This window comes from Staurois parvus, unplaced genomic scaffold, assembly GCF_062004578.1.
Source record: "Staurois parvus isolate SC_StPar_1 unplaced genomic scaffold, SC_StPar_1.0 ptg000750l, whole genome shotgun sequence".
NCBI lineage: Eukaryota > Metazoa > Chordata > Amphibia > Anura > Ranidae > Staurois > Staurois parvus.
The window spans coordinates 2,155,409-2,172,325 of NW_028318546.1; the positions used below are offsets into that span (position 1 = coordinate 2,155,409).

At 41.3% G+C, this 16,917-nt stretch overlaps 1 protein-coding gene across 1 annotated transcript in view; it reads right to left on the reverse strand.

Moving 5' to 3' along the window:
- Positions 1-16,917, reverse strand: part of LOC149445023 (uncharacterized) — a 52,652-nt gene that overhangs the window by 12,211 nt on the left and 23,524 nt on the right. Inside the window, exons 11-14 of the mRNA XM_089654293.1 lie at positions 8,357-8,497; positions 7,953-8,209; positions 7,721-7,805; positions 7,500-7,541 (exon numbers count right to left, since the gene is read on the reverse strand). Coding sequence (XP_089510419.1) covers positions 7,500-7,541; positions 7,721-7,805; positions 7,953-8,209; positions 8,357-8,497 — 525 coding nt within the window. The remainder of the gene's footprint in view (positions 1-7,499; positions 7,542-7,720; positions 7,806-7,952; positions 8,210-8,356; positions 8,498-16,917) is intronic.

Sequence of the window (16,917 nt, forward strand, 5' to 3'; positions counted from 1 at the left end):
CCGGCCAGAGAAAACAAGAACAAAATAAAATGCACCCAGCAAGGCTATGGCCGAACAAAACACCCGATTCGGCACAAAAGGTCACCCCTGAAAATCATCAGGCAGGAGGGTCGCTTGATCGGGGAGGGCGTGGACGTTGCGGTGTGCGTCTCCTCCGACCTCCGCGGACTGGTGTCCATATCTTGGAAGGGGTGGCAGAAGGACGGGATGGAGTAGGCGGAGGCGAGGACATATCATCAGGTAGAGGTGGAAGTCCCAACTGCTTAAGGAAAGAATCCGCCTCTTGAAGATCACGGAGGGCAACATGGGTGTTGTCCCTAACAACCACCAGCTTAAAGGGGAACCCCCAACGATACAGGACACGATGATGTTGAAGATGTGTGGTGATCGGCTTAAAAGCCCGTCGCTTAGCAAGAGTAATCGGAGAAAGATCACAGAAGAGTTGGAGTTTATCACCTTTAAACTCCAAAGAAGATTTGTGGCGGGCTGCTGATAGTAAGGCTTCTTTACTTTGAAAGTAGTGGAAGCGGACTATAACGTCATGTGGACTGGTTCCCTCAATCGGTTTAGGGCCCAGAGAGCGATGGGCCCTATCCATCCGCCAATCTGCCTCTGGGACCATCGGGGCAGTAGCGATGAAGGACAGTAGATGGCGGTGCAATTGAGCATCAGCAACAGATTCGGACAAACCACGTATACGGATATTTTGGCGCCGTTCCCTGTTTTCCAGGTCCTCTTGCTGGAGCTGCATTTGGGACATGGAATGTTTCAGATAGGCATTATCTTCCTCCAAAACGTGAACGTATTGCACCAAATCATCAAACTTACTTTCCAGCTTATCCGTGCGGTCCCCAATCTGGGCTATTTCCCCTCTGAGCTCATTAGCCAATTTTCCCACTTCAGCGGCTATAGAGGCGGTAATGTTTCGTAAAAAAATTTGCAGCTTGTCGTCTAACGCGGAGATTGTGAGCAGAGGAGACGACTTTGTCTGCTGAAGATTCAGACCAGGGGCTGGGAGACCCCCTGGAGTAGGGTTGTCCATAGCCTCTCCTGCTGTCAATTGGGGGTCATGATCCCCCATGTGTGGAAGGATCGGAGCAGAGGTTTGCAGCTGTGCTGGAATTATACAGGGTGCAGTACCCTCCGCGGCCGCTAGACGTCCGGGATCGATCCTCGGACCTCTATCCTCACTAGAGGCCGGGGATTGCGGCCTATATAGGAAGCGCCGCAGAGGCGAGGGCCGCGGGTCCTGAGGCTGCGGGGAGGGGGGCTTCCAGCACCCTATCTTCCCCATAGAAGCCTCTCCCTGGTGCTGGGCCGGGTGCTTGGTGAAACGTGACTCACCCGAGGCAGAAGATCAGCTGTAGTGCAGAGCGAGTGAGTCACTCCTGGCCGGGGATGAGCGGAGCTCAGCAGAACACGTCTGCCATCATCCCTGGCCGCGCATGCGCCCCCGTGTCTCCCCTCTACTTTTAGCTTCCTACTACCTCCACTTCCACACGGTAACTCACTAAAAGCTTATGAGATTGACAATCACTTCAAAAACAAGATTGATGCAATTCTCAGGGACATTTCCAGATATCTATTACACTTAACATACCCTGTACAAAACCACATTTAGTACTTTTCTCTTTTGACCTTGCTACTACAGAAGAGGTCACCAAAGGTTTCTCAGAAGGCCTTACCACCTGTTTACTGGACCCATTGCCTCACAACTACTACGGTCACCCACTTCCTCTATCCTTTGCTTCCTCACTCACATATTCAAGTTCTTCCTCTCTGCCGGCACCTTCCCCTCTCCCCCTTCTCATACCTTAAAGGTCCTCACCCCACCAGCCTGAAAAACTTAAGACCCATTTCCTTGCTCCTGTTTACCTCTAAACTTAATCTAAAACTGTCTGAACTCCTAACTTACTGACAACAACCTTCTTGACCCCTTACAGTCTGGCTTTCGCTCACTACACTCCACTGAAACTGCCCTACTAAAACTCACTAATGATTTACTAACTGATAAAACCAATGGCCACTACTCCATACTCCTACTACTAGACTTTTATGCGGCCTTTGATACTGTTGACCATGCCCTCCTCAGAAAACTCCACTCTCTTGGTATTTTAGGACTCTGCTCTTTTCTGGTTCTCCTTCTACCTCTCACAGCATTCCTTCAGTGTTGCCTACAACCCTGTCTCCTCCTCTCCACTTCCTCTTTCTGTAGGGTTTTCCCAAGGTTCTGTCCTTGGACCCGTCTTCTTCTCCATCTAAACCTTAGTCACTTGGTAAACTCCCATGGCTTCCAGTACCACCTGCATGCTGATGACAGTCAAATCTATATCTCTACTCTTACCTCACCCCCTTAGTCTCTTCTTGCATCACTAACTTCTTAATTAATATATCATCATGTATGTCTCACCACTTCCTCAAGCTCAATCGTAATAAAATTGAGCTCATAATATTCCCTCCTGCCCATGCCTGCTCCCCTGACATTTCCATCAAGATCAATAACACAGCTATCAGTCCCTTCCCTCTTGCCAGGGTGCTATGTGTAATCCTTGACTCTGACCTGTTTTTTAAGCCCCAGATCTAATCACTGTCCAAATCCAAAACATCTAAAATATATGCCTCTTTTTATTCACTCCATTAATATCTCTCACCTTGACTATAACTCCTTCCATATAGGCCTACCTCTTCACAAGCTATCCCCTCTTCAGTCTACCATGAATGCTGCTGCCACTCATCCACCTTACAAACAGCTCAGTGTTTGCCACCCCTCTCTGCCAATCCCTCCACTGGCTTCCCATTGCCCAACAAATACATTTCAAAATATTAATAACTACATACAAATCTATTTACAACTTTACCCCAAGCTAGATCACCAATCCAGTCTCCACATATCACCCAAAGCACCCCCTTCACTCCACCCAAGACTGCCTGCTCTCTAGCTCCTTTGTGTCCTCCTCCCATGCTCATCTCCAGGACTTCTCCCAAGCCTCTCCCATACTCTGGAACTCCCTACCCCAATTCGCTATCTTCTACTCTGTCCACTTTTAAGTGATCCCTGAAAGCTCATCTCTTCAGGGAAGCCTATCCTGCCTTCAGCTAAAACCTGAATTTATTTCTGCTATCAGTTCATCCCTCACAGTTATTACTTTTTGTTCCACTTTCCCCTCCCAATTAGATTATAAACTCTCAGGAACAGGGTCCTTTTAACCCTCTTGTTTTGAATTCTATTTTTGCTGTATTGTCTCCCTTTATATTGTAAAGCACTGCACAAACTGTTGGCACTAGAGAAATCCGGCATAATTACAGTTACATAGTTAGTCTGGCTGAAAAAAGACAAAAGTCCTTCCAGTTTAACGATTAAAAAAAAATAAAGTTATAATCCTATACCCACAGCTGATCCAGAGGAAGGCAAAAAAACACCAGCAAAGCCAGGTAAGGGTACATAGGCACACCGCCGTTCACCGCGGATCTCCGGCTCACAGACCCAGAGCTGTTCCCAGACATCAGCATTCAGCAGGCCACGCCCTACGCGTTTCATCACTAACGACGTGAGGACGTCGATGCTGATGTCTGGGAACAGCTCTGGGTCTGTGAGCCGGAGATCCGCGGTGAACAGCTGTGTGCCTATGTACCCTTACCTGAGTCTATGCCTGTGATACAGGTGTCGGTGTAGACACCTTAAATTGTGAGTGTGATTCATACATTAAAGCGGTTAATGATTTTGAAACTTGCTGCACTATGATCTCTTTCTTTTGCCTTTGAATATGGTCCCAATGGTAAGGAGATATATGATAAAAAGGTGATATATACCCCTGGAATCTACACTTATCTTTGAATGGTGGCCATTCATCCTATGGGATATCTTTTACCTGGAGAGCATTGCATCTAAAAACTGGATTGATATCTATTGTTCCCAGAGCAAGAGTGTTTTTTGCTGGTCCATTTGCTGATCAGCATTGAGCTCTGGTGAGTGATCCAAATTTTCTTGGTGGTGGATTTAGCACGGTGTGGACATTACTTGATTTTGGAAGATATAATTTGTGGACATCTATTTTATTTATGAACACTTTTTCTTTTTTATAGAATATATTTTTTCTGTGTTATTTTTTTTTTTTTTTATATTTAGCGCATTCCTTTTGTTTTATTTACTCACTGTGAAGAAACCTTTCCATGTTTGGAGATTACACTTCTTTTCCTCCAGACATAAAAAGTGCCCCCTTGTCCTTTGTGATGACCTCAGGGTGAATAGCTCTACACCGAGTTCACTATATGAACCACTGATGTATTTATACATGTTGATCATATCCCCCCTTAATCTCCTCTTCTCAAGAGAATAAATTCAGTTCCTCTAATCTTTCCTCATAACTGAGCTCCTCCATGCCTCTTATCAGTTTGGTTGCCCTTCTCTGTACTTTCTCCAGTTCCCCAATGTTCTTTTTGTGAATTGGTGCCCAAAACTGAACTGCATATTCCAGATGACGTCTTACTAATGATTTTTACAGGGGTAATATGATCTCTCTCTCTCTGGAGTCTATACCTCTTTTAATACAAGAGAGGATTTTGCTTGCTTTAGAAACCGCAGCTTGGCATTGAATGCCATTATTAAGCTTGTGATCTACCAGAACTCATAGATCCTTCTCCACCATTGATTCCCCCAGTTATAATCTCCCCTAATATGTATGATGCTTGCATATTCTTAGCCCCCAAGTGCATAACCTTACATTTATCAACATTGAACCTCATTTGCCACATAGTTGCCCAATTAAACAGTGCATTGAGGTCGGCTTGTAAGTTGGAGACATCCTGTAAGGTCGTTATTCCACTGCAAAGCTTGGTGTCATCTGCAAAGACTGAAATGGGATTTTTAATCCCAGACCCTATATCGTTTATAAATATATTAAAAAGTAAGGGTCCCAACACTGAACCTTGGGGTACACCACTGACAACTCTAGACCATTCAGAGTATGAATCATTTACCACTACTCTGAATATGGTCTTTTAGCCAGTTTTCTATCCATTTACATACGGATTTTTCCAAGCCTTTACTTTACACATTAACCATGTGTGGGGAACTCTATCAAATGCTTTTGCAAAATCCAAGTATACAACGTCCACCACCACCCCTCTGTCCAAGGTTTTGCTCACCCCCTCATAAAAAGAAATCAGATTTGTTTGACAACTTCTGTCTTTCATGAATCCATGCTGTCTGTTGCTTAAAGTATTTTTTTTTCCAGCAAGAACTGATCTATGTGTTCTTTTATTAAATTCTCCAGTATCTTCCCAACTATAAAAGTTAAACTAACAGGTCTATAATTACGTGGGAAAGATTTTGACCCCTTTTTAAATATAGGCACTACATTGGCCTTATGCCAATCCAGTGGTACTATGCCAGTCATTAAAGAGTCCCTAAAAATTAGAAACAATGGCTTTGAATGACAGAGCTCAATTCTTTAACCACTTAAAGTCAGGACACTTTTACCCCCTTCCTTTTCAGGCCAATTTTCAACTTTCAGTGCTATCACACTTTGAATGACAATTGCGCAGTCATGCAACACTGTACCCATATGCATTTTTTAGCATTTTGGTGGTATTTATTCACCACTGGGATTTTTATTTTTTTTGCTATGTAAATAAAAAAGTCCAAAAAATTTTGAAAAAAAGTGTTTTTCTTATAAAATTTAGCAAATAAATAATATTTCATCATACATTTTGGCCAAAATTGTATTTCGTTATCTTATTAGTAAAAAAAAAATAACCCAAATTAGTTTATAACCAAAAATTTTAATTTTTAAACTTTTTTGTTTTTACATTTTTATTTAATTTTTTTATATTATTATTTAGGTTTTTTTTTTTTTTACATACTGTAACCCTAGCAGTACAGTGTCACCATGGTGACACTGTACTACTTGTGGGGGGTGATGAAGATTGTTTTTTTTTTTTACACTGATTGCTTTTACACCCATAAAGGCTGTAAAAGCAATAATTTATCCTTCTCTCTGGCTGCATTCTTGCAGCCATTGAGAACTACTGTGTGAGCTGTGATTGGTCACAGCTTATCACATGGTACAAGGCTGTTGTGAATAGAGGTCCCGTACGACAATAGGTGTTCCACTGTGTGCGGAGGACAGAGCGGGCACCGGATCGCGGTGCTGCGCACTCCCAGGGAGCGTGCACAAGCAAGGGGCGGGGAGGCCATTTATAAACGGCCACCCGATTCTGCACTGCCACCGTCGGACCCTTTCTATACAACAGCTGGTCGGGAGGTTGTTAAGGACCCGTTGGTGTATGCCATCCAGTCGGGGTGCTTTATTCACCTTTATACTGTCTAAATATTTTTGGATCATATCAATTGTGAGCCAATGTGGATCATCTGGAGCTGTGTCAATACCATGACCTTTATGAACAAGAGCTCCCCCATGCTCCTTTGTATACAATTGAAGAATTTTTGGGGGTTGGTCCTGCTATTTCTTTGCAATCTGTCATTCATTCATTTTTGCTGCCTTTATTTCCTTTTTGCATGTTCTGTTATATTCTTTGTATTGTTTAAACAATCAAAGCGTTTCTTCATTCTTATATTTAATAAAAGCTCTTTTCTTATCTATAGCTTTTTTAACTTTGGCCGTAAGCCACATAGGTTTGATTTTTAGCCTTTTAAACTTGTTGCCCATGGGAATATATTTTGCAGTGTGTTCACATACAGTCTTTTTGAAGAACTCCCATTTTTGTGTTGTGTTCATTGATGTCAATATTTCCTCCCAGTCTAAGTCTTGGAGAGCAGCTCTCAGCCCTGGAAAATTATCTCTCTTAAAATTGAGCATTTTTATTTTTCCCCTATGTGCTCGCTGTTTACAGTAAACATTAAATTAAATCATGTTATGGTCACTGCTACCCAGATGGCTGTTAGGGATAGCAGTGACATCCAGGGCTGCCACCCCTGAGCTTGCCACCCCCACATCTTCACCCAACTTGGCAAATCTGTTTGGGTGCACAAACCCAGGGCCGGCCTTCCTTTTCTTCCTTACCACTCCCTCTCATTACAATGACCCATCTTTCTACCTGGTAATCCTGATTAGCCCCTCCACCCTCCACATCAATACCATTAGGTACCTGCTCAGAGAGCAGAAGACCCCTTTCAAGGTTGTCGGCTCTGCCCAGTGTTGCAATTTGCTCCTCCAGATCTCTAACATGATAATAATAATATTATTAATAATCATATTTTTGCTGTAAATCTTATCATTGTTCACAAAAGGATTGCAAAAGTACTGATATTATATCTGAAAAAAACTCTCAAGCCTACTTCTGAATTAAAATGAACATGCTTGTGAGCTTAAGTATGTACACATACACAGATACAATTTCTCAGTATTAGAGGGTGGAGCGGCTTGTGTAATTACTATCAAAAGTCAAATAATGTACATGTTGTTTTATTACTATTTATTTTGAACAGTCCCAGACAGTGGTACTGTGAAATGCTGACTATGAAAATTACAGTTATTTACCTGTTGGTTTTGATGTTGTAGTGGTTGTAGCAGTGGGTGTACCTAAAAGACAAAATGCATCATGGTAAACATCTGTTTTAAATCAACTGAACTATACAAGAAAGTCTTTTTCATGCAGTTTGGAATTATGCAAATAGTAGTGGTTAACCTCTTATATGCTCTAATTTCAAGGTGAAGTTCAAGGAAAGGTGAGTGAACTATAAATAGATTGTAAGATTTACCAGCACAAATTCCTGGGAAGAAAGCGATATCATCAATGGCAACATCACTACGGAGGTCCTCACCTCTAACACCTTCAATGATAATCTTAACAAAATAAATCAGATTTATAGCTAAACTGTATCATTATAGGAATTACAGGATGCCAATACAATTTTCTTTTAGTTTAATATGGTGGTGGTTCTATTATCAACAGTTCATAGTTTATAATAAATGAAATACTGCATTTCTTACCTGGATAATTTGACTGTCAGGCAGGAAAATGTTCTCTGTGTGCCACATGTCTCCATGATCTCCTTCTTTAGTGGTAACATATTCCAAGCCATCCTCTCTTAGTACTGCCACCCTCAGCATCATGAACTGTGCAGTTCCATGCATGTGATACCAGAATTGCAAGCAGTACGTTCCACTGAAACAATAGGTAGGGCTCTCCAATCTTGCAAAGTCTCTATCTTGTGAAAACCTACCATCAATATAGAGGTAGTACCCATCTGAAAAAAAAATCTAACATCAATTCATCGATCTGTAAATCATTGTTGGGATACTTTTCTTTTACTCAACATTTTCATTATATTATAGGAAAAATGTAATGCTATTAAATAAAAAAATAATTTAGTAAGAGTGAACGGGGTGCTTACATCCTGTTGTGTGGTCATATGATGGTCCAGTAAAAAAAGAAGGTGTTGAGCCTTTCCAGTGTGTCCAGTCTATGTTATCAGTCACTGACTGTTTCCAGTTGCAGAAACTCACATCAAAAGAACAGTCTAAAAGGCATAAACCTTTATAGGGTGATAAAAAATCAATATACATGTTTATGACTATTATTATGACATATTGCATATTATAAAAATATTTCCGTTAAATCAATGTAGAAATTGCACCCACGTAGCATTGAGTCAATCATTTTGAGGAGGACTATGTGAATCTTGAAATATATGCAGTGCCAATTTTTTTTTTATCATTACATAACTGCACCAAATGACAACAAGGCAAATAATGATTAATGAAAAAGCTCAACTTATCAGCTGACCATCATTGGATTAAGGCGGAGGGCCAGGACTGGCTCCAGCATTCATAATAAAAGTTGAACTAATCAGAGAGCCTAGAGCTCTCAGCATAGGTCATAACTATAGAAATCCAGTTAACCTCCCAGTCAGACACTGTGCTTAAGAAGAGGAGAGGAAAAGAAGAAAGCTCAAGAAAGGAGGAAGGAAAAAAAAAAGAAGCCAAAAAAGGTGGGGGGAGAAAAGATTTTGTATAATGTTCCCTTTGGCCTGTCTCCATCGGGGCACCTTCAAGCTTCCTGCCTGTATAGGCAATTGCAAATATCTGATCCAAGAAATCCAGACCTTTTCAAATGTAGTTTGTTTATCCCTCTGAATGCTAACCATTTTTTTTGTAGCATAATCCAAGAAATCTTAGTTTTACTGGCAATATAATTTGTCGCTGGCAGTTTTTTTGATTATTCTACATTTATGGATAAAGAGTTGTCAAGTCTGCCTAGAGTTATACAAATCATAAATGCTTGGAATACAGAATCAAACATCTCTCTGATCAAATAGAGCAACATGAAGATGAGTTGGCACTGCATAATAAGTATTCTAGAATAGATAATCTTTTCTTGTCTCTGATGGTCACTATTGAACCCAAGATCCTGTTGGATCATCACCAAATTACTCTGAAATTTACATTTCCTCAACAGAAATGGCGTTCCAAAACATGGCCTTCAAACACCTCTCTACTGTGGGACCCCATTGACCTTTTAAAGTTACAACACAGCTTAAAGGACTATTTTTCCCACAATGATACTGAAGAGATGACCCCTGCCACGCAGTGGGAAGCACACAGGAGTGTAATCAGGGGCGAGCGTCTGGTCGTGGCATCCCATAGTAAAAAAGAAGTGTAAAAGCACATTGCTGACTTATCAGACTGCATCTGTAAGTTGGAAATCTTGCTTAGTCTGCTTTGGGAGAGCTTACTTAGCTTCACCAGGAACTATAAGAGCTCTTGGAAGTCTGTGTGCATCATAGGGTAATTTTGAACCTACAATGTTTCTAATAGCATAGTAATAATAGTGGTAGACTCCTAACTAGAATGCTTGCTGCATGAAAGAGCACCAGTCTAGTAGAGGAAATCCAAGCACCTCCTGAGCAGGCATGAAAGACATTGCAGAGATATTCCAGCAATATTACACCCAAATCTACAACTCACACAGAGACACAGGGGCAGACCCGGATCTGAGCCTCAGAGAGTAGAGGATTTCCGAGTTTCTGTCTTGTTTTGCACCACCTGCTCTTTCGCCCAGAGAGGCAGTATGCTTGGAAACCCCCTTGATGGAGGAAAAATTCAGGAATGCAATGAAACAGATGAAGTCTGTTAAAAGCCCTGAACTGGATGGTCTATCACTTTATGAGAGCTTATAGACTTATCCTGAAATTGATAGCTTCCTTCCAAGTGTGCTTTGTGCCTGGAAGGGAGGCTCATGACAACACACTGAAAGTTATCAACTTTCAGTTGTGGGCTAAATGGAACCAACTCAAGGTGTTCTCCTCCCTATAGACACAGAGAAGGCCTTTGACTGCATGGACTGGGATTATATGGCAGCAGTCATGGAGTCAATCAGCCTTTACCCTAGGATGAGGAGTAGAATGTTGGCTTTACATGAGAACCCTACAGCCAGAGTTAAAGTTAATGGTTCTCTGTTAGAATCATTTTCCATCCACAACAGGACAAGGCAAGGTTGCCTGCTCTCACTTCTCATCTTCATACTTACCATGGAGCTGTTTCTCTGTCGCATACGGATGGACTCTAACATCCATGGATTCCAGGTGACAGGCAGGGAATTTAAACTTGCGGCCTACGCAGACCATATCCTTTTATTCCTCCGCAAACCCCATCTCAACACTCCCTAATATGATTTCGGCATTGGATGAATTTTCTGAGCTATCTAACTTTAAGGTTAACTATACCAAGTCGTACTCATTGAACGTGGGGCTGCTAGCTTTGTAAGTATCTTCCTATGTACAAAATTTCCCCTTCACTTGGAAGGAAGATTCCATTACATATTTGTGAACTGAACTTACGGTAGATCCCTCAGCCTGATTTTCTCATAATTTTGTGCCTCTTCTTCACCGTGTTTATAAGGACCTCAAAAAATTGGAATTTCAAATCAATTTTCGTGGATTGGCAGAACCGCAGCCATCAAAATTAATATCGTAATGCACCTATTACATGTGCTGCAGACATTCCCCATTGCTCTGCCTAGGTCATACATCTTTAACTTGCGCCAAGCCTTTAGGACTTATATCTGAGGTAGGAAGGTGTCAAGGATCAGTCTTATTTACCTATTCCTCCCTACACGTATGGGGGAACTGGAATTACCAGATTTGCAAAAATACTACTGGTTAATTTATTTAGTCAGGATTGTGGCCTGGTCCATCCATGGCTCTTGTAAGGATTGGGTTAACCTTGAACAGGTGTTTGTGGAGGTCCCCCTGGCCTATGTTCTGTGATTGAGGACATGTCATTGAAAATCCATTCTTCTGGATCATTCATTTATATAGTCAATGTTACGCATTTTCAAATTGGCCTTCTTTGCCTGAAAGATATCTTCATCCCCGAATCCGGTGTGGTTGAACCCAAACTTTGAGCCTGGCATGTTGAAGGGCTTTTTGAAAGAAGCCTGGCTGTATATATTTTCACCTCCACTGGCCAATTCATCCACAGGGGAAAGTTTCTGGACATAATGTCCTCAATGGCCCTATTGGAAGAGGATCATCTATGCCACTTTCTTCAGTCTTACATGTGCAAGCGGGATTGCAGTCATTCCCCCCATGCTGTTTGAAGACATTTGCTTGAGGTGGTCACTTCAGAGGCATTTGGTCTCTGATCTTTATGCTATCTTGCACTCTGACATTTCTCCTAGTGATGGCCCAGCCTATAAGACATGTGAATCAGATTTAGGATGCTCTTGATGATGATGCATGGAAGCGTGTCAATACACTGGTCCACAAGAGTTTCCTTAAGGTCAGCATCCAAGAGAATGCATACACAATCCACACCATATGGTACAAAGTACTGAAGCTTTTCCACAAAATATTAGTGCTGCTTTCCAACCGCTGTTAGTGCTGCCAATCAGAGGAGGGTTCTTTACTTCACATGTGATGTTCTTAATCACACAACACATTTCTAGTTGTGGGTCCCTGAGATTTTGGTACAGGTAACTGACACCCTAACAATACCTCCTTCTGTCTTCCTACACAAATGTTTGGGCATACTGGCTTCATTTTAAGACCATGGTTCCGTACAAACAGGTCATGTCTGGAACATAAGGGCATCTGATTGCTGTTTCGAAGTGCCTGGTGAATCAGTGCCACTGGTTCCAAGAGGGCAGTTTTTGCTGGAGTGCTAGAGGGAGGGAGATCTCAGTATGTGTAAGCAGAACAGGGGCAAGGTAATTTTCCTAGAGCCCCCCTCAAGATTTGCCTTGTGCTAATCTTAATAGGAAGGTTAAAAGTATCCAACTACTGGTCTCCCTTGAGGGTATCCAGTTGGCTCCATGACATGGCCTTGCCTGTGGGGAAAGTGAAGAGCTTCCATGCTCCGGGTTGGCTTATTGCCTCTGGTTTCTACTTAACTACTTGCCATCCTGAGGATTTACCCCCTTTAATGACCAGGCCTTTTTTTGCTATTCAGCACTGCACTATTTCAACTGATAATTGCGCAGCCATGCAATGCTGTACCCAAACAAAATTTATGTCCTTTTTTTCACATAAATAGAGCTTTCTTTCGGTGGTAGTTGATCACCTGTGCGCTTTTTATTTTTCGAGCTATAAACAAAAAAAAGACCAAATATTTTGAAGAAAAATTATATTTTTTACTTTCGGCTATAAAAAATATATAGTAAACGCAAAGTTAGTCATAAATGTAGGCCAAAATGTATTCTGATACATGTTTTTGGTAAAACAAATCCCAATAAGTATATATTGATAACTTTGTGTGAAAGTTATCGCGTCTACAAACTATGGTATAGATACTGCAATTTACGCCATTTTTTTGCTATACAGCGCTGCACTAGTTTAACTGACAATTGCACAGTCCTGCAATACAGTACATAAATTAAATGTATGTCCTTTTTTCACACAAATAGAGATTTCTTTTGGTGGTATTAGATCACCCGTGTGCTTTTTATTTTTGGCGCTATAAACAAAAGAAGTTTTGAAAAAAAATGCGAAAAAAATTTTTGAAAAAAAAATGATATTTTCTTATTTCTGTCATAAAAAATATTCAAAAAACTCAAATGTCATCATAAATTTAGGCCAAAATGTATTCTGCTACATGGAAAAATCCCAATAAGTGTACATTGATCGCTTTGTGTGAAAGTTATAGCATCTATGAACTATGGTATAGATAATGGAATTTACACAGCTTTTATTTTCTGATTGCCCATCACATTTCTTGAGGTGCTAAAATAGCAGGACAGTACAAAAAATATACACCCTAAGCTATGTGCTGAGAGGCATATTGAGTCCATGGAAGATTTATTTTTTTTCCACAAGTTTTTGGAAAATGCCAAAAACGTTTTTTTTTTTTTACACAAAGTTGTCATTTAAATTATGTATTTCTCACACAAGCCATGGGTATATGTGGAATTACACCCCAAAATACATTCTGCTACTTCTACTGAGTATGGGGATACCACATGTGTGAGACTTTCTGGGAGCCTAGCCACATACAGGAGCTTGAAATCCAATGACCACTTTGAAAGCTGAAGATGTGTAACTTCCTCATTTCACTTCCTCACTACCTAACACAGTTTCGGAGGCCCTGAAATGCACCCCCCCCCTTTTTGGAAAGTAGACACCCCAAGGAATTTAAAAATAGGCATGGTGAGTATTTTGCAGATCTTTTTCTCACAAGGTTTTGAAATATAAAAAAAAAAAAAAATGTTTTTGTTTTCTTTCTTCATTTTCCAAAAACTTGTGGCAACAAACGAGATCTGCAAAATACTCCCCATGCTTCTTATCAAATTCCTTGAGGTGTCTACATTCCAAAAAAGGGTCATTTGGGGGGGTTTGGTGCTATCCTGGCATTTCAGGGTCTCTGAAACTGTGACAGGTAGTCAGGAAGTGTAATGAGGAAATAAAGCCCTTTAAAAGACTGAAGGTGCTTATTGGATTTTGGGGTCCTGTACTTGGCTAGGCTGCCAAAAAGTCTCTCTTATGTGGTACCTCCATACTCGTGAGAAGTAGCAGAATGTAGTTTGGGGAGTAATTCTACATATGTGCATGGCATGTGTGAGAAATAAATCATTTAAGTGACAATTTTGTCACTTAAATGATTTTTTATTTTTATTGATTCAATGTGCCTCTCAGCAAATAGCTTGGGGTGTCTACTTTCCAAAAAGGGATCGTTTTGGGGGGTGGGGGCATTTTATGCCCAGCATTAGAAGTTTATGCCACACATCAGTCACTCTTATAACCACCTGAAGACCAAGCCTTTTCTAACACTTTTTTTGTTCACATGAAAAAAAAATCTGAATTTGTTGCTAGGAAATTACTCTAAACCCCCAAACATTATATATTTTTTTAAAACAGACACCCTAGTGAATAAAATAGTGGGTGCTTCAAATTTTTATGTCACATAGTACTTGCGCACCGATTTTTCAAACGCAAATTTAAAAAAAAAATACACTTTTTTTACTTGTAATGCACAAAAACACAATATATTGGCCAATTATTTGGTAAACTATAAAATATGATGGTATGCCGAGTAAATAGATACCAAACATGACATGCTTTAAAACTGTGCATGCCCCGTGCAATGGTGACAAACTGCATACATTTTTAATATCCATAGGCAATGATTTAAAAGCCTTTACAAGCTACCATTTTAGATTTACAGAGGAGGTCTAGTGCTAGAATTACTGCCCTTGATCTGACGTTCGCGGCAATACCTCACATGCATGGTGCAACTGCTGTTTACATACCAGAACAGGATCAATGCTCGCGCACGCAGGGGGGGCGAGGGTGCTTGCTTTTTTTTAAGTTATTTTGATTTTTTAAAATTATTTTTACACTGTCCCTTTCATTTTTTTTTATCACTTTTAATGCTATCACAGGGAATGCAAATATCCCCTATAACTTCAATGGGCATTGTTTATATTCTGTTTTGAGAAATCTGGGGTCTATCAGGCTCTAGATACGTTATCTACGTTATCTAATCTCACCAAGATCGGTGTGATCAGATGCTTTCCTAATTTCCAAATGGCTCTGTTTATATCCTGTGAAATCGAAGTGATAAAATGCTCATAGCTTACGATTTCTTAGACTATAGAGATGATTGGCACCATTCTGGTCTCCAATCAGCTCTATGGTCAGCTGGCAGAAACAGCAGCTACATTCTCTGGTTCCCCCAATGGCACGGGACTGCTCAAGAAGGCCGTGGAAGGCAGCGGGGGAGGGGAGCATTGTCTCCCGCTGCTTGTAAAAGCAATCCTGCAGCTAATTTGCCACTAGGATTGGTTTTACATGAAAGCCAATCGCTGGCTGAAAAAAATGATACCAGGATGATGCCTGCAGCTGTAGGCATCATCCTGGTATAACCATTCAAAGTCCAGGGATGTACCAGTGTACGTCGCTGTCCATGTTGGGTATATATGCTATGTGTTTTTGGGTTTTTTTGTATGCAGCCTGTGGGCTGAATGAAAAAAAGAGAATAAATCTCTGCCAGACAAAGTGTGGGGTAAGCCCACCATTAGAATATAATGCCCTGCATCCACCCACTTCTAATGGTAGGCACACATTAGGTCGCATTGTGCCACATGTGCCAATTCCAAGATTGTACAAATGTCTAAATAGTGGCACGCTTAAATAAAAATTATCCACGTATAAGTGGTACCCCATATGGAAAAAGGATGACACCAAGTCCCAAACTATCTTTCCAATGCTCCCCATGTAGTCTGTGCATCCGGGGGACTCCACGTGACTATCTTTTTTGGCACACTTGCTGGGGAGAAATTGTTTGAATTCAAGGTGGCCAGAAAAATTAATGAGGGACTCATCAACGCAAATGTTTTGCTAGGGAGTATAGACATCTGCAAATTTTTGGTTAAGGTGATTTATGAGGGGTCGAATTTTGTGGAGCCGGTCAAATTCAGGATCACTCCGAGGACAACAGAGTGTATTGTCCTTGAAATGCATAAACCACATTATACTCTCATATCTATGCCTGGCCATGGCAGCAGAGAACACGGGCATATGATGAATAGGGTCTGTGAACCAATACAACCGCAATTCATTTTTTTTAGTAATTCCCATGTTGAGGGTTAGGCCCAAAAAAATGTAAATTCGGAAACCATATTGGTTTTCCATGTGAATGGTCTGGCAAGGTTTGAATTTGGGTTAGCAGCGATAAATTGTTGTGCATATAAATTGCTTTGGCCCACAATCAATGCATACAGATCTTCCGTGCAAAACAACTCCAAAAAATCAAGGAGAGTAGTTTAATTTGCTGTTTCCACCTGAATTTTGGGTTGATCAGTGAATGGGGGAACTACGAGTGCTGTAGAATTTGTGGGCTGCCAATCGGGATTTGCAAGCACATCCAGAAGGATACAAGGGGCTCTACAGCCTGTGTTCAAATTCTTGATGGTTGTGGGACAATACTTGTGTGGCCACCGCACCAGATTGTACTGCACTTATGGGACTCACCACGTCACCAAGTGATACTGCAGTGCTGGTATGTGAAAGACCAGGATGTACTAGGCCGCTGGTGCTCGCCAGTTCACCAAAAGGTAGAGCGGCACTAGTACTGGCACTCTGCTGCATATGAGAGTCATCAAAATTTACCGGCAAGTGCTAGCAGAGATCAGGCCTGATTTTGCAAACACTGTGGTTTTGTGTGCAATATATCACGTGACAGTGACCTACTGACACTGCACTTGCTGGGGGAGAAGGGTGGGGGGGTAAGCGTAGGGGCTAAACGCAGGTGCTGGCAGGTGCCGGGGCTGATCCCACTAACACTGTGTTTTTGGGGACACTATACTACTGTGAATGCTGGTATAGTGCTGATCTAATCAAAGATATTGTTCTGGTCAGACACTACTAGCAATGAAGATTTATCATGTAAGAGCGTGTTGCTGGCAATCAAGGGGTTAAATGTGATTACTGGTGTACTGATGGGCAATCTGGCGCTATCT